At 42.1% G+C, this 18,999-nt stretch overlaps 1 protein-coding gene across 4 annotated transcripts in view; it reads left to right on the top strand.

The window, feature by feature from the left end:
* The first annotated feature begins 285 nt into the window (after window positions 1-285).
* Window positions 286-18,999, top strand: part of LOC119979124 (meiosis regulator and mRNA stability factor 1) — a 61,025-nt gene continuing 42,311 nt past the window's right edge. For 2 of the 4 annotated variants that reach the window (XM_038821134.1, XM_038821137.1), the window contains exons 1-8: window positions 288-396; window positions 7,057-7,270; window positions 8,997-9,662; window positions 12,422-12,593; window positions 13,864-14,087; window positions 14,485-14,602; window positions 14,948-15,120; window positions 15,803-16,237. In XM_038821134.1, coding sequence (XP_038677062.1) covers window positions 7,118-7,270; window positions 8,997-9,662; window positions 12,422-12,593; window positions 13,864-14,087; window positions 14,485-14,602; window positions 14,948-15,120; window positions 15,803-16,237 — 1,941 coding nt within the window. In that variant the 5' untranslated portion in view covers window positions 288-396; window positions 7,057-7,117. Of the gene's footprint in view, window positions 397-7,051; window positions 7,271-8,996; window positions 9,663-12,421; window positions 12,594-13,863; window positions 14,088-14,484; window positions 14,603-14,947; window positions 15,121-15,802; window positions 16,238-18,999 lie in introns of those variants that run through there. The other 2 variants (XM_038821135.1, XM_038821136.1) reach the window with 2 other exon arrangements.

Raw genomic sequence — 18,999 nt, forward strand, 5'->3', positions numbered from 1 at the left:
ACTTCTTCCTCACCCCCCCCTCCACTTCTTCCTCACCCCCCCTCCCACTTCTTCCTCACCCCCCCCCACTTCTTCCTCACCCCCCCTCCACTTCTTCCTCACCCCCCCTCCACTTCTTCCTCACCCCCCCCTCCACTTCTTCCTCACCCCCCCCCCACTTCTTCCTCACCCCCCCCCCCCCCCCCCATCTCGCGCTCCCACCAACCGCCAGCGAGGCCCCTGCAGCTAAGCGCGGGAAACCCCGTCTCTGCGCTTTGCGACAGCGAATCGCTTTGCGGCAGCTGGTGCGGAGGCGGCGAGCGCGGGCAGAGCGGGAGTGAGTGAGGGGCTGAGGGTGAGGGGGTGAGGGGCGGAGGCGGATTGAGGGACAGCGGGAATGTCGGGCGGCTGAAGCAGGTAAACACCGTCCCTGCGGCCAGGCCGCCCTTCAGCTCCGACCATCTTCCTGTGGATCGGGGAAGTCAACAAATGTTTCTGCGTCAAAGGGTTTCGGTTTCTGTCTGGGCGAGAAAGGCCCGATTCCATCGTAAACCCCGCCCGCCGCGGCTGGGTAGGGATAGAGTGGGCGCAGGGGGTGAGGGGGGTGATAGTGTGGGCCCAGGTGGGTGAGGGTGGAGATAGTGTGGGCCCAGGTGGGTGAGGGTGGGGATAGTGTGGGCCCAGGGGGGTGGGGTGGTGATAGTGTGGGCTCAGGGGGGGTGAGGGTGGTGATAGTGTGGGCCATGGGGTGGGGTGGTGATAGTGTGGGCCCAGGGGGTGATGGTGGGGATAGTGTGGGCTCAGGGGGGGGGGGGGGGTGAGGGGGGAGATAGTGTGGGCCCAGGTGGGTGAGGGTGGGGATAGTGTGGGCCCAGGGGGGTGGGGTGGGGATAGTGTGGGCCCAGAGGGGTGGGGTGGTGATAGTGTGGGCCCAGGGGGGTGGGGATAGTGTGGGCCCAGGGGGGGTGAGGGTGGAGATAGTGTGGGCCCAGGGGGGTGAGGGTGGAGATAGTGGGCCCAGGGGGGGGGGGGGGGTGAGGGTGGTGATAGTGTGGGCCCAGGGGTGGGGTGGTGATAGTGTGGGCTCAGGGGGGTGAGGGTGGTGATAGTGTGGGCCCAGGGGTGGGGTGGTGATAGTGTGGGCTCAGGGGGGTGAGGGTGGTGATAGTGTGGGCCATGGGGTGGGGTGGTGAGTGTGGGCTCAGGCAGGTGGGTGGTGGTAGTGTGGGCTCAGGGATGGGGTGGTGATAGTGTGGGCTTAGGGATGATCCTATCCCGGGGCCCAGCCTGTCTGCATCACCCGCTTACAGCTCTGTCTATGTCTCTGTCTGTGAGTGTGTGGTGTGTATCTTTTAACTGCACTCATTGCAAAGATGTCCTTTCAGACATGTAAACACCTTTTCATCACCTGTGGTTTGCTTATCTTTTTCCAATCCTGACCTCAGAAATGAATCTTGGCCCATTTATTCCCCCCTCCTTGTTATGAATTGCATAAATCGAGGGATTTTCTTTTCTCTTTAGCCCGCCCTCCTCTGCAGTTGAGCTTCGTCAGGTCCTTGTTGAGGGACATCACAGAAATAAACGCCCAACCCCCCCACCCGTACAGGTTGGGAACTTGGGTTAGTGAAGGAAGATTGGCCAGGGTTGTTGCCTTTTCCTTCGCAGTGCTGTCCTGTGATCTGTGCTGGGAAGATTATGTGGATCTCTAATGAGAACAGGATGAGGCTCAATTGTGATATCTTGTGTAGTTGCATAGTCTATCTGCCACGTTTAATACATGAATAATGGTCAAAGAATCAAAGTGTCACTGATTCCTTTTCAAATTGTACTTCTAAGAGCCGGGTGGTTATGCTGGAGCTGTATAAAATGCACGTTGGCCACAGCTAGAGTACTGTGTGTGGTCGCTGCATTAGAGGAAGGATGTGATTGCGCTAGAAAGGATGCAGAGGAGAGTCACTAGGGTGTTGGTTGGACTGGAGCATTTCCATACAGTGCAGAAGGAGGTCATTCAGCCCATTGAGTCTTCACCAACGCTCCAAAAGCGCACTCTACCGAGGACCATTCTGCCACCCTATCATGGCCAACACAGCTAACCTGAGCATTTCTTAGCACTAAGGGACAATTTATCATTGCCGATCAACCTAACCTACACATCTTTGGACTGTCGGAGGAAACTAGCATCCAGAGGAAACCCACGCAGACACAGAGAACGGGCAAACTCCACACAGTCACACGAGGCCGGAATTGAACCCAGGTCCCTGGTGCTCTTGAGGCAGCCATGCGAACCACTGTGCCACAGCTATGAAGAGAGGCTGGTTAGACTGGAATTATTTTTCTTAGGGCGGAGATAGCCGAGGGGGGTTTGATTACTGTGTACAAAATTATGAGGGATTATATACAGGGTAGATAGGGAGAAATCTTTCCTATTAGTAGAGGGGAATAACCAGCGGGCATAGATTTAAGATAAGGGGCAGAGGATTGAGGAAAAACTTTCACCTAGAGGGTGGTGGGATCTGGAACTCTCTGCCTGTAAGGGTGGTAGAGGCAGGAACCCTCACAGCAATTAAGGAGCATTTAGATGAGCATTTGAAACACCATAGTATGTAAGGCCATGAACCAAATGCTGGAAAATGAGATTAGGATAGGTGCTTGATGGTCAGTGCATACATGATGGGCCAAGGAGCCTCTTTCTGTGCTGTGATTATGACCAAGACAATTCTTACTGGAGACATTTGCCTAAAAGTAATTATATAGATGGCACGTGGTTGAGACTTCTGCCATTGTCAGTTTCTGTCCTCTCTACCTCCTTCGTTGATGATCAGGACAGTACCTGTATTCATATTTGACAATAGGCAACCAGGTCACTGGAGGTCAAATTGTGTCCTAATAGGAGTGAACCGTGGTAGCTGATTAACACACTGAGCAATCAGATATGTTACTCTGCTAACATGTAACAACTAAATCTGACTTGTTTTTGCACAAATGTAGTCCTGCCAAATTCAAATAATAATAATCTTTATTAGTGTCACAAGTAGACTTACATTAATAATACAGTGAAGTTAGTGTGAAAATCCCCTAGTCGCCACACTCTGGCGTCTGGGCACATTCAGGGAGAATTCAGAATGTCCAATTCACCTAACAAGCACGTCTTTTGGGACTAGTGGAAGGAAATCTACGCAGACATGGGGAAATTTGAATGTAAAGAAAATAAATTTAATGGCACTCGATGGATTAAAGTTCAGATATTGTGGTGCATGGTAGCGCCCTTGTCTCTGAATCCGAAGGTGTTCCAGTCCCAACCCAAGGCTTAATGGCCCAGGAAGTTGCTTTCATAATGCAGCCAAATAGGTTGATTGTCAATCTGCCAGTCCTTCCAAATGCTAATGACAGGTGATAAGAGTAGGAGAAATTTGGTGGACATGGTTCATGGACTAAATTTGTTGAAGTCAGTGTTGAATCCAGAAGACTGTAATGTGCCTAATGGGAAGATGAGGTACTGTTCCTCCAACTAGTGCTCGGCTTCACTGGGACATTGCAGCAGGTCAAGGACAGAGAAGAGAGCAAGACGGTGAATTGACATGCAAAGCGACAGGAAGGTCGGGGTCATGCTTGTCAACTGAAGATGATAATAATAATTACCTGTCACAAGTAGGCTCCAATGAAGTTACTGTGAAAAGCCCCTAGTCGCCACATTCCGGCACCTGTTCGGGAAGGGCGGTACAGGAATTGAACCCGCGCTGATGGCCTTGTTCTGCATTGCAAGCCAGCTGTTAAGCCCACTGTGCTAAACCAGCCTCCGCAAAGCAGTGACCCAGACTGTTTAGCCTCCCCAAAGTAGCGAGACAACATTGGGAGCAGCGAATACAGTACAATAAATTGAATGTACAAGTAAATCACTGCTTCACCTGGAAGGAGTGTATGGGGCCTTGAACAGTGAGGAGGTAAAGGGTCAGGTGTTACACCTGTAATTACATGGGGAGGGGATGAGATGTTGGCCATGATGGAGGAGTGGACCAAATTGTCACAGGGAACAGTCCCCTTGGAGTGCTGATGGGTGATGTGTTTGGTATCATGCTGGAGTTGGCAGAAATGGCAGTGGGTGATTCTTTGAATTCAAAAGCTGGTGGGGTGGAAAGTGAGGACAAGGAGAACCCTAGAATGGTGTTAAGGGGTGAGGGCAGAAATGCAGGAAATGGATCAAACATGGTTGAGTGCCCTGTCCACACGGACAGGGACTCAGCTGGGATTGAACCTGGGACCTCGGCGCTGTAAGGCTACAGGGCTAATCCACTGCGCCACCGTGCTGCCCTCAACAATATTTATTAACACAATTAACCCATATATTACCCACATAAAACAAGAGGATACCCCAGATTCAAGTATACTGCCCGCAAAGATGGCTTGGTAGGCTGTGGGTCTGATTGCTGGAATTCCTCTGGCCCGTCTTCACAAAGGTGGTTCTCGCTGGAGGTGTTAGGAGCAGCAGTTCAGCCCTTCGAACCTGCTGTGACATTTAATAAGATCATACCTGATCTGGTTGTGGTCTCAGTTCCACTTTGCTGTCTACCACTCATAATCCGTGTTATATTTGTTAAGTTTAGCTTTATTTCTGATGCCTGAATCTGCTCTTGAATTGTTCTACACCAAACACTATTAAACAAATCCTGCAATAGTTTGAACATCATTAAGAATGCGACATTGCTAAAGGACCACTTCATTTTTAGGTCACCTTTAAAGGTGTTAAGAATTTAAAGGACATAATTTGACATTTTATTAACTTTCTTTTATAATTTCTACATAGGCAACAGTAATATGATTGGCAACTTAATTATTACAAAATTTACAATAATTTGGATTCGGAATTACACCAGCATTACATTTAATACAGCATGACCCAGTTTCATATTAAAGTATCACACCCTTAACCAGTTTATAAAACAGCTTTATATTTTCATGGTTCAGTAACAGGCTTTTTAATAATATCGTGCACATATAATTTTTTGCTTCTGCAGACTTATTTGCATAGACTAGGTTCCTCACCTACATTTTCTTCAAATCTTTCAAAGTTCTTCAATCATCTTTTCAGCCTGCAAGTCACTTCCATAGCCCCAACCCTGGCTCAGCTCCGTTAATTTGCCAGGATTAAAGCATCATTACGCCAGATCGTCTTGGCAAACTCCCCAGAAAAGTGTAGAATTTCAATTAAAACTGCACTAACACATCTAAAGGCTTGAATAGTACAGCATACTTTATGTCTGTAAATGCATCACAAAAGCCATTAATTAAAAGTTTGTGTTATTTTCAAAGTTGCCCACAAAATCTTGGCTGAGGATTCCCGCTCTCGTTCTTCTACGTGGTTTGGAGACGGGAGTGGAAAATCCTGTGAGAGGCCCAAATCATGTTTTACGTCAACACGGAGTCTCGCTGTCCCCAACAAGATAAACTTTTCGAATCCCAACGTTCAATGTTGGGAATTCCATTGTAATAAATTTGAATCAAATTATCAGGCCTTTATGTCTTACCACCCCCGTTAGATTATCCATCCACCATTAATTACGACTGGTCTCCCACGCTGGGAGGCAGACCCACCGGAGGAGCTCAGGTGTGTATTTTTCTGGGCCCATTCTAGCATTTGTGTACTCGGGCGGCCTTTAAATAGTGCGCCGATCTTTAAAAACAAAGTAGCTGGTAGGCTCCTGTCAGCGCAAAGTTGTGAGACCCAGCCCATCAAGTTTTTAAAAACTACGTTCTGAGCAATACTGCAGAGAAAGCTGCCTTTGGGGCCGGTGGCATCAATGCTGTTCTTCCCACCCATTGCCACACTCTGCATTAAAAAAAGGAAAAAAGACCCTAGTTATGTCAGCTTATTGCTGACTGGAGAAATAAATATTTAAATAATTGAATCCTTTGCTTACCGGTACATCTAAGGGTCAACAGGCCACTGGTTACTACCTAATAAAGGCTCAAGGAACCAGAGAACTTGAGTATTGCACAAAAAAGAGACATACTGTTGAAACTTTTCTTTTTGTACTTGTCAGGACAGATGCAAGAATACCAAATTTCAAATGGAACAACAATTTATACTGTATGAGAAAAGGGATACTGGCAAACTAAAAGAACATTTTCCAGGCATTGTGCCTTTTTTGAATTAAACAAAAGTGTGGAGGACAATAATGCCTGGTGCATTCTCCATGGCAACACCTCGACTAATCAGCCGACATGCCAACCAATCAACAGCCCTTTGCTCATGCAGTATGAATGATGTACTACCAAAAAACACAGAGCAGAAGAATCAGCAGACTTTAATCTAATAAAACATTAACTGTAGAATATGTCAGAGACAAGATAACTGAAACCAAGAGCAGTCTTTGTTTTAATGAGTGTACTTTGGACTGAAGTATATTAGTTTTAGTTTTGCCTTGTGCAGGGCTGCCTCTTATTTGATCTGATCCAGTGAGGAACCAATGCACCAGTGCTAAGAATGTATTTTTGTGACTTTAATTGTTAAGTAGTCGTATGAGCAGCTTCAATTATATACCCCTGGGAACATGCGAGATATAATTGATTCAAGTTGCAAAACTGCTGGTGTCTCTCGGGCTGCAGGAATATATGATCTGCTCTTATCTGTTGAATAAAGATCACAAAAAGACTGCATGTTGTGTATTGCAGAGTCTCAAACCTGGTATTAATTACACCCTGTTGAATGATAGACTGCCTGATAGACACACACCCGTAAATTTAGTTGACTCACTAACTTCATTTGTTACTTCACATCTACGTCGAAAAGTTTATCTTGTGGACAAAACTATCTCCCATCCTAACATTGTGGCTGGGAGGAGGTAACTAATTTGTACCATTGTTCCTTTGTGAGTGTCTAAGCTGCGTTTAGTTACTAATTTGCGTTGTGGTTCTAATAACCATGTAAAGAAGTTAACCAAATAATGTTGACTTGCTGCTGCATGTTATGTAGATGGAAGTAGTGGAGACTGAGGAAAGCTAAATGCAAGACAAAAAGCTGATGCAGCTGCTTCACCATTTCCTTCTGAACAATATTTTCTTATATTTTTGTAAGTACAGGAAGGAAGAATGAAAGGAAGTACAGATAAAAGGATGCTGAGGAAGTATGTAAAGCTATATAATGGATGGCAACAGAAAGGAGAATGTCTGCAGTAGGCCAGCTGGATGGCTGAATCAACCAGAAGATGATGGCAGCTTTTCCAAACCGTGGCTCTGGAAAATCTCCAATTGCTTTTCAACAGTTGAACAGATATTGCCGACGAGTAGCAAAACGGTAATTCCCATTACAGCCTATTATATTTACTACTTTTCCAGACATTGTAACAGCAAATAGATTGGCTTCTAAAATATAGTGGTAAGATTTTGTATTCAGTGCAAGCAAGGCTTTTCAACTTCCTACAAGTTCATATTTTGAAGTTGCACACTCCAGTTAGAAAATAGCAATGGTTGATTATAATTCACTTAAATGGATGAGATATCCTGCAACATTGACTAGGATCATTTTCAATTTGTTTCACTGAAATTCTTTTTTCTTTATAAATTTAGAGTACCCAATTCATTTTTCCAATTAAGGGGCAATTTAGTGTGGCCAATCCACCTAGCCTGCACATCTTTGGGTTGTAGGGGCAAAACCCACACAGACACGGGGAGAATGTGCAAACTCCACACGGACAGTGACCCAGAGCTGGGATCGAACCTGGGACCTTAAGCACCGTGAGGCTGCAGTGCTACCACTGCGCCACCGTGCTGCCCATCACTGAAATTTTGTTGAAAATCTAATGAGTTTCCTTGGTGTTCGCTGTGTAAATTAATGTTTGGTCATTGTAAGCGTTCTCCTCCATTGTAGCAGAGACATTGTCCATTTATGGGCAGCGTTTGTCACCGTGTAACAGATTTTGTTTAGCAAAATTTCCACTTGTCACAAGCAGAATACATTAATTCCCTCAACATAATAGATCAAGGAAATTAGATGTTTTGACTAAATTTTATTTTATGTTGGCTGCTCCATAGGGGCTGGTTTAGCTCACTCAGCTAAATCGCTGGCTTTTAAAGCAGACCAAGCAGGCCAGCAGCACAGTTCGATTCCTGTACCAGCCTCCCCGAACAGACGCAGGAATGTGGCGACTAGGGGCTTTTCACAGTGACTTCATTGAAGCCTACTCGTGACAATAAGCGATTTTCATTTCATCTCAAGTTAGTGGGTTACAGAATTCTGTGTAATACCTGCAGATGTGTTAGAAGTTGGGAGTGTGAATTATCGTATAGTACTATCTGCTGGAACAAAAGCTGAAGTTTGAAATGGGCACTTGGTCAGAATATATTTTTTACATGTGAGCTATTGAATGGCTGCACTGCTGCCCAAGCTTGGAAATTGATGCATGCTCACAAGATGATTTGTGTACGATAATGATTTGCGATGAAAAGAATAATTTTACACAATCGGGGCTCTACAACGTAGAAAAATATTTAGGAACTTGGGACTCTTTAGATGAAACCTCAAGAGTTCTAAAAATTGCTACGGCTAAAAATCAGGGAAAGCAGTGGAATACCCTTTGTAATGTTGGCCTTTGATTATAGTCCCCCCGCCCATGCAAGAAGGCACATTTATTGGCACACAGATGCAGTGCCCTAACTTGAAAGGAAACAAAATAAATAAATCCTAACATGAACTAATCTGTTGTATCTGTTTCATTGTATTGTTGCATATTCTGCTTTGTAAATGATACTTTTAATGGTGAATTGTTATGGACATTTAAAGTAGGACAGTATAATTAACAATTACAATCATTTCCATAATATTGTAAATATCTTAGTATGTGTGAATCCTTTTGTAACAATCTTTGCTCATGTGAAAGGAAATGACTGCATTATTTTCAAATGCAGATTCTATAACTAGTGTATGAAACGTATGTGTATTTTGTATTGGGAGCAATAGTTGTCTACCATTCCAGTATCAAAAATTTAGATACTAATCATGAGTATTTTGTCTTTTCTTTCAGAAAAATTGCATGGAGAGCAACAAACCCATGTTAGATTTGAAGGATCTTCCACCTCCCTCCTGTCATGCTATTTCTAATTTATTTGCAAGTGCTCCACCATCTGGCCTTCAGGCCTTTCAACAGCAGCAGTCAACTGGCACTAAAGTAAGCTGCTGTCCTCATGGTGGCAATGAGGCTTCTTGCTCCCTCCAAATTTCCAATGGTGATGGTTGCATTCACTCTGTAAAAGCTGGAGCTTTACAACACGCAAATACTGCAACAGTCACATGTCAGATAGGTGCAAGGCCTACTTTCCACTCAAAATCTTGTACGGTGGCTGTAACTAATGACCGTTTAGCTGGTCCCTGTGTAGAGAATGTTGTCTCTGGTTATCAGCTTCAGCCACCTCTTTCCCAGCATCTGTCCTGTTGTGGCAATCTCTTCAAACAGCTGCAGCCTTTCCACAGCAGTGTCCACAAGCAGCATCAAACCCCTATGAAACAGAGCTACAATGCATCCAGCTTCTTTTCCTGCATGGAACTCACAGGTGGGATTAGTGGGCACTTGGAAGATCGTGTGAATCAATCTGAGCTACCTAAACGTGTTTGCACTAACGCTTTACATTTTCACATGGCACCTATGTTTCTGAAGGGTTCACATCATAACTGTGATGATTGTTTCAACAAGGTTAGTATAATTTTACATTTTGTTTGATTCAAAGATATACAAGAATGAAAAGTGAACGTTTAGAAATTCAATTCTTTCCCAGGTGCTAAAAACAAGGGTGGTGATGAGTCCAGGGGTGGCAATTTTTGGGGTTTCGGAAGACCCGGGCATCCAGGGGGAGAAAGCGGCCGATGTGCTGGCCTTTGCTTCCCTGATAGCCCGGCGACGAATATTATTGGCGTGGAGGGACTCAAAGCCCCCGAAGACTGAGTGGTGGCTTGCGGACATGTCAAGTTTCCTGGGGATGGAAAAAATTAAGTTCGCCTTGAGGGGATCTGTGCAGGGGTTCACCCGGAGGTGGCAACCATTTATTGACTTCTTTGCGGGAGAGTGAGCGTCAGCAGGGGGGAGGGGTAGAGTAGAGTAGGAGGGAAAATATGGCGGGTAGTACGGGTGGGAGGGGAGCGGGCTTGTGCAATACGGTACGATGGAAGTATTGAAAGTACGTGGATGTTTGCACATTTTAGCCTTTTTTGCTTCCTTTCTGATGATGTCTGTAACTGTTTATAAAGCCAAAAACTACCTCAATAAAATTGTTTATTAAAAAAAAAAGAAATTCAATTCTTTAGCTTTCTAGCTTGAACTCAATTTTAAAATGCTGACGCGTTTGCACATGAGCAGAATGTTCAGCTTATCTGAGATATATTTGTTTATAGCATGTGTAACTTCTAGCATTATTTATGCAGTCTGCAGGTAACCAGTGGAGTATTTATATGATGTATTTGTGGCACTTTGCTGTGTCAGAAAAGATGTTGCAAATGTGAAAAATATGATAGCACAGAAAATAGTACAGTCACATCAACATTATGGTTATGCAAAAACAAAACACAATCAATTTTCCCTTGTTTTTACTGTTCTGTGCAGTCTCATTCCTCCCAGCTGCCTCTTAATTGTCACTGGGAGAACATCATCTGGCCTCCCCAAAGAGTCACTTTATTACATGAATGTTACATGTGGATCATACACAAGCCATACCTATCTAAATAGATATAATTAAAATTGTAATACCGTATACATGAAATACTTGGTTTTGATTGGTAATTTGTTTCCTCACCTTCTCCAATGTGTGCATTTTATTCAGTGGCCTTTGTGAAACCTTATTTTATCACCCAGGCCCCCACACATGTTATTCTCCACTATTCCAAAATAAACATCAGTGTACAATTGTATTGATCAACCCAGTCAAGTTAATAGCAGGCAGTTCAACCAGCTCGGTAGGGGTGCCATTATGTTCAAGCTTGATCCAATTCTAATGATGATGTCCATATGTGCACGTCTTGTAGGAAGGAGCAGAAATTACAGACGGGATTTTCCACGCACCCCCGTGGTGTGTTTCGCGGCATACTGTTGGCCGGCGTTTCCTGTTGTATGCATCCCCACCATCGGGAACCCCGTGGAAACGGCCAGAAAATTCCGGCATTAAGTGGGAACCCAAGTTGAAATGCTTTTAAACTTTCATGATCCAGAAATTCCAAGGATCATTGTAAGGACTACTGCTGGTGGATTGAAATTAGCTGCGAGAACCCTTCTGTGTGACTTCACAACTTCACAGTCCCAGATGTCTACCCACTACACCAGTCTGCAGCGTAACCTTTTACAGAGACATTTTTTCTTACCTTTTTTTCTTTCTTTATAAATTTAGAGTACCCAATTCATTTTTTTTTCCAATTAAAGGGCAATTTAACATGGCCAATCCACCTACCCTGCACATTTTGTGTTGTGGGGGCGAAACCCACACAAACACTGGGAGAATGTGCAAACTCCACACGGACAGTGATTCAGAGCCAGGATCAAACCTGGGACCTCACGCCGTGAGGCAGCAACACCAACCACTGTACCACCATGCCGCCCTATTTTTTCTTATCTTTTGGCCACTATTCACTGCTGAGCCTAGTGCAATAAAACTTTTATTCAATATATCTCCAATTGGATGCTAAAAAGGTGCAGGAGCAAAGTGTGATAACCTCTCTTGAAACTGGGAAGGAATTCCAGTCAGTCCATCTCCAAGTGTACATCATGTAGTTTGCTCCCAGAGGGCTGCAGCTGCCCCGGTAGGCCCAGTTTGGAGTGGCTTCCCTCCCCAGTGATGGCCTGACAGCTGTGGCCACATTTTAGATTCACACATGCAAAAGTCATAAGTTGTCTCCATCTCGAGGCACCCTCTTGTTCCCCTACCTCGAGTAGCAGCACCCATCCCTCTTGGTGGTGCTCATGAAATTCCAGGGTTGAACTGCCTCCTATTGACCCTACAAATCTGGGACCTGGCATAATTGGCTCTCAGAAGTGGCCATACATGACAACTCCCTCAAAAAATCACCCAGTGGGTGCCATTGTCAGCGCCTGATCTGTAATTACTTTCTCCTTAAATATGCAACATGTACTGAGCCATGTTAAAAGATAAATGCGTTTTAATACATAACCCTATTACTGGGTAAATAATTTGGTGAAATCATTTTCAGATATTGTGCTTTCAAACGAGAGTTGGCAGTTGATATTGAAATACGAACTTCTTTCTGCAAGTATGACTGACTTTGTCGGTATTGTAAAAGTTGAAATGCATAGAATAATGTAACTTAGCTAGCAGAAAGAATATCCGTTGCCTGTTTATTTGCAGAAATAATACTTCTGTATGAATTTCTTAAAATTAAAACAGGTTGCTTTGCATGTAATCTGAAGAGATGTCAGAGTTTGTTTTAAAAAAAAAAAAAAATATTTTGCAGCCACCTAGGCACCCTGTTATCGACGTAACAAAGATTTGGCCAAATATTGCTCCTCCTGCTCAGCCTGTTCCAGTACCCATGTCTTTGTGTAATGGTGTTCAAATGGAAGGTCAAACTTCAGAGCCACCAATTTTAACAACAGGAAGCTTGGGTCTCCAGCCGCAAAAATATGGTATGTGTGAATAGTGATTATAGTGTTATCCTAACTTATGCTTTATTACTCTTTCCCATAGATATTAACATTTTCTTTTTAAAAAAATGATAATTCATTATCAACCATTGTATACATCTATGCTGAAACCACCCCCGTCCCCCCAAACAAAGTTTAATTACATTTTGGGAAGTAGGTAGATGTAGTATTTCAAGCTTCAGGAGACTCTGCTACATTGCTTATGATCAGCCATCTGCAAAGCTATTGAATCATAAACTGACTACTAAGAAAAGCCATATATTTGTGTATATACATCAAGGAAACCAAACTTTTCATGTGGTTGCCGAACGAGAGTTGTTCATTGATAAGCAAGCAGCACAAACATGAGGACGCCATCACAACCAAACACCATCCTCCTTCACCTAATATGCACAGTTTTAAGGGAAGTTACTGAATAATGAACCACGACAGACCTTCCTACCCACCCACCCATTTCTACCATTCCATTCACCTTGCCCCAGTGCAGGATTGCGTCGGGCAATTATAGCACCTCTATTGTCACTCTGCCTGAGCACAGCTCAGCATAGAATAGAATCAAAAGTAGGACCTTAATTTCCACAGTGCCAGGTGCAGATATTTGTTGAGCTATCTTGGGAGCAGGCTAAAGAAGATTGTGCAGTCAATTTTAATAATTTTTAAAAATAAATTTATAGTACCCAATTCATTTTTTCCGATTTAAAGGTCAATTTCGCATGGCCAATCCACCTACCCTGCACATCTTTGGATTGTGGATGTGTATGTAATGAGCTGAACAGCACAAGACCAGGCGTGGGTCAGCCATTCCCCCACACAGTGGAATTCACTCTCACTTCTGCGCACCGATCACTGAACTTAGACTCCAGAATGGAAAATTCTGCTTACCAATTCTTTCAAATGGATACCTGTTTACCAGTTTAAAACTTTTCAGATGTGCAAATAAGACTGATTTAAAAGTAGTTTTCGGCTTTCTTACTCCTTTTGTATCCCTTCCAGAATGTTATTTACATTGACTTGCATTTCTCAATGTACTGATCTAATACTGTTGTGATTGTTTTTGTTTATATCAAAATGTTTCTGATACCCTGATTAATGGGTGTCGGTAATGGTTCAATGAACTATTCTATTTTTTATGTTAGCTTTAAATAAAAATAAAATGGTCGGCGAATGCAACTTTAATTGTTAGCTGTAACAGTTACTCAAAATGAAACTGCACTATAAAATGTGCTTCTAATTCTGGGATGAATTTTTACAGGATCACCGGATGTTGTTACGCTTGCACAACAGGAGAATCTACCTCCAATTGGGGTATTTTGGGATATAGAAAACTGCTCCGTCCCGACAGGAAGATCAGCCACGACAATAGTACAGCGAATCCGTCAACGTTTTTTTCAGGGCCATAGAGAGGCAGAATTCATGTGTGTGTGTGATATTAGCAAAGAGAACAAGGAAGTTATCCAGGAACTTAACAACTGCCAGGTAAGACAGCTGTGTAATGTATTAATACTAGTAAACTGTACTTTCTGAATCGAAGGAATATAATGTGCTGTTTACTTAAATAAGAGAGACAAGCAATTTGTCATGAAGGGTTTTTAAAATAAAGGGATTATGATTTTTCTTGCATTTTAGACTTTTGGACGGTTAGTAAATATATGCTGTTGTTCGCATTCAAGTAAATACCTCCTCAATTTGTAATATTTCATTGACTTCAAAATAGTAAAATGGATGTTCAATCTGATCTGTCGGGCTATGTTATCTCTACCCGTCACCCCCTGTTCTTGACTCAATCCCCTGGGTTACGTGTATGAGACTTGTACCTTTTAGCTGAGGTTTAGTAATTGAAGATGTGTGTTATTTTAGAACTTCTGTGTTGCAGGTAACTGTTGCACATATCAATGCAACAGCAAAGAATGCTGCAGACGACAAACTTAGACAGAGTTTGAGGCGATTTGCTGACACTCACACAGCTCCGTCCACTGTTATTTTGGTGTCCTGTAAGTAATCGATGACCACAAAACTCTTAAATTTTCATTTGAAACACCAGAAAGGAACAGATCTGGAAAGCAACTCTGATGTCGTCACCATTAAATATAAAAATGTTTTGGAGATCCAGAATATAGTATTGATAATGGATGAATGTGTAACATAGCAGTAGCATTTATTCTCTTTGTGGAGATCAAGCCAAATTTTTGCAAAGTATTAATTGTTTCACAGTTTAACTTTGTACCTTACAAACATTTCACTGAACATTGAGGAAACTTTGGGTTTTGAAATAAAAGGGTAAAAATTTGATTTGTCAGAATTTATTTTCTCTAATACTTGCGACTATCATTTTGCAGCTGATGTTAACTTTGCCTTAGAACTGAGCGACCTTCGACATCGACATGGTTTTCACATTATTTTGCTGCATAAGAATCAAGTTTCAGATGCACTTTTACAACATGCAAATAAGCATATCAAATTTGAGGAATTTGTTTCCAATTTACCACCAAGATTGCCAGAAAAAACACCAGTAAGTAACTTCTAAAATAATGGGCTAAACTAAAATTAACAAATGAGGAAATCTTATTTGAGACTTAGCCGAGTAGGCAATTTTACCCTTTCTTCTCTTTGCAGCATTTCAGTTGTCTAACACAAGCTCTTTACCCTATTCTGAAATCGTTTCCATAATCAGAAATGGTTTACATAAAATGTTACATCTTAAATTGTTCCCAAAGAGGCTAGATTAGTTAGATTTAAAAAAAATATATATTTTTTTATTCTCCACCTTTTTCCATTTAGTTAGATTCTAATGAGAACTCTTAATATTCATAGATTTCAGTACTTTACTGACAGGTGCTGCTTGTTAATTTGTTTTCCCATTAGTACGGCTGCCTTTCTCCTGCAACACCTGTAATTGAACAATGATTTAGGTTTTCACACTGAAATGAAAGGTAGCTGGGTTCTGGTGACCCTTCAGATGGAAATAATTAAATTGGAAGACCCTACAAGTCCTGTCTGCAGGATTTAGTCCTACAGAACCTGTCAATTTCTGTAGGAATTTGACCCTACAAATTCAATATTTGTATATTAAATACAAATATGTATTTGCAATAAAAGTGTATTGTTGTACTTTTATTCTTAACTAAAAAAGCACATTTAATTTGTTTTCTTAAATGTACTCCTGCTGATTCAACTGTTTTCTTGCTTTCCAGCAATGCCACACACTTTTGTATGCATACAATTTACCACTCAACAGAGACAGCAAGCAAGTAAGCAACAGACTGCGTCGTTTGTCTGATAATTGTGGTGGAAAAGTTTTAAGCATTTCTGGCAGCAGCGCAATCCTTCGCTTTACAAGCCAGGAAAGTGCTGAGCGTGCCCAGAAACGTATGGAAAATGAAGATGTCTTTGGCAATAAGATCCTAGTATCATTTATCCCAAAAAACAAAGATTTTTGTGAGAGCAAAAATAACTGCTTTACCGTTGAAAAAGCCAAATCCCCCAAAAAGGCAAACAAGCTGACAAAACCCTCACAGCGGAACAAAGGCCTTGATGAGCAGTTGCAGAATGGTAAAAGTTCTACAGTAAAGAATTCACAGACACCACAAGGATCAGCAGTTAAAGACAGCAATGTCAGAAGTTTACAGGTAAATTGTTCACTAATGCAGTTCAAGTTACATGGGGGACCAGAGGAAAGACAATAAAATATTACTGTGATCAATCTCTGTATAAAATGGACAAAGAACAGAAAATCCTGGTGTATCTGGCTGGACAAAATTACAAAAGCAATCAAAACCATTGGGTGTGATTCGGAGGCTTCTCATGATACACAAATTGGCATTGAAATGGAATGGAGGTTAAAAATGGAGGAATCTGGGCATGTTTTGATGGAGAGTTGTTGATACTTACAAATTTGTAAAGTCCCAGGTTCAATCCCCACTTCTTGCTCTTCATTGCAATCAAATAGCCAGTTGGAAGACCTGAAAGAAGAAACCCCCCACCCACACACACTTACAAAGTCTCTCAACCCTCACTGTTAAAATGAATGGCACCTGGGAAAGGCACTGCCGAGCAATCCTAAAGAGTAGTCATCATTGTCAAGGAAGAGGCAAGGCAGAAAAACCGGCAAAGGAAGAAGTAACACAGAAAGTGGAATGAAGGCATGCTTGCCTTCATCGGCCGGGGCATCGAGTATAAGAATTGGAGTCATGTTGCAGTTGTATAGAGCCTTAGTTAGGCCACACTTGGGAGTATAGTGTTCAATTCTGTTCGTCACACTACCAGAAGGATGTGGAGGCTTTAGAGAGGGTGCAAAAGAGATTTACCAGGATGTTGCCTGGTATGGAGGGCATTAGTTATGAGGAGCGGTTGAATAAACTCGGTTTGTTCTCACTGGAACGACAAGAGGTTGTGTGGCAACCTGATAGAGGTCTACAAAATTGTGAGAGGCATAGGCAGAGTGGATAATCAGAGGCTTATTCCCAGGGTAGAGGGGTCAATTACTAGGGGACATAGGTTTAAGGTGCGAGGGGCAAGGTTTAGAGATGTACGAGGCAAGTTTGTTTTTTACACAGAGGGTAGTGGGTGCCTTGAACTCGCTGCCGGAAGAGGTGGTGGAAGCAGGGACGATAGTGATGTTTAAGGGGCACCTTGACAAATACATGAATAGGATGGGAATAGAGGGATACAGAGCCAGGAAGTGTAGAAGATTTGAACTATACATCCCCCTCTCAACTCTGGCGACCTCTCCCTGACTCCCAACAATTGTGTCCCAACTATTTTGATTGGCTCTCAATAGTTAACCCTATAAACTAGATAATTTAGCCAGTCCCTTTTAAAGGATGCGATTAGCCAAGTACCAATTGCTTTTACTGCATTTTTTCAAAGGAAATACATGTTTAATAAGCCTCTGCCTGTGCAGTGGAATGTTAAAAATAACTATTTGGAGTTCTGTGTCAATGCAACATTCCTCCTTCAAACCATACCAACAAAAAAAAAAATTAAATTGGACTTTGCACGATATTGCTGTGTTTAGATGGGTGCCATATTTGTCTACATGACTGCACTTCAAAATAATTAATTGTGTATGATTGATAAGGCACATTAAGTGCAGTTTCTTCATTCATGGCCATCACTTATTGTTTGTCAGACTTTGAAACTTTTCTTCATCCAGCTCTTTGGATATTGTGCAAATTGAAAACCTTATTGCTTAGGTACCCATAAAAATGTTGTCTGATTGTCAATCTAAGCTACCAATAGCTTCATAGTTTATTGGGAGAGGATTGGAAACAATTTTGTATTGCCAAAAGATGTGATATTGTTGATAATCTTGTACATAATATTTTCAAATGTGCATTATACTGGATTGCTGTCTAGTGTCATAGAGTATTAGTTCCATTTTTAAATGTGAGTTGAGGTACAATTGGGATAGAATTCTACATTGGTGTTCACCTAACTGAGGTGGAAGTGAAGGGCCACTGAAATAAGTTTGTTTTGTAAATTGTGATGGACAAAATTATGCATTTAACATTTTTTGAAGGTAACTTTAAAATACATTATTTTTTTCCATCACTTTTGTATTGATGACTAAACAGATTTTATTTCTGTAATTAGTAACCAGTTTCTTTCCAAACCGACATTAACTATCGGTACAAAAGAAGATAGTTTGAAAGAAAGGATAGCATTGTACTGATTTACCTCCTTTAGATCTGGATGTATTTTAAATTCAGGTCACTCAGTCCTTAATCAGACAAAACAATTGCTTAGAAGACAGTTAATGCAGAATGTAACCCATAAGTAATTGATTGATTAGTTAATAATGTGTTACAGGTGCACTGCCTCACAAGGCATAGAAAAGGAGCCTGACTAGACAATCTAGCCTTCTTTCTGCTCATCCATGTCAAGCAACTTAGTTCATCTTGTTTGCCTATAGTATGGAAGTTTAAGCTCTAATTTAGAGTCCAATGTGGTGTTTGAGCAGAATGCTTAACAGTTTAATTTGGAAGCTTTTGGTCCTCTGGGAGACCTGTCATTATGCTAAACCTAGCAGGGGTTGCTGTTAAGCAGCTTTTCAGGATAGGAATACTGAGTTTTACCAATGTCTCTACTAGTTTACTAAAGCTTATTAGGTTTCAGTAAACACAGAAATGGAATACTTTTAGCAAGGTATCTTTTGCTATCTCATTCCCAATCATGTCTTTTTGAAATAATAGTAGATACTTTGTCTTGGTATCTGTATATCTGACACTGTAGAATTGAGCCAAATAATATAGACAAATGGAAACATCAGTGGTAGATTTCTAAAATGGGCTACAGTTCAACGACAATATTTGTTTATAAATATATGCATCTGATGGTCTTGTGAGTTTTCACATGAGTAGCTTAGTGGGTATAGGCCAAGTTTCATGAA

This window comes from Scyliorhinus canicula, chromosome 15, assembly GCF_902713615.1.
Source record: "Scyliorhinus canicula chromosome 15, sScyCan1.1, whole genome shotgun sequence".
NCBI classification, from domain to species: domain Eukaryota; kingdom Metazoa; phylum Chordata; class Chondrichthyes; order Carcharhiniformes; family Scyliorhinidae; genus Scyliorhinus; species Scyliorhinus canicula.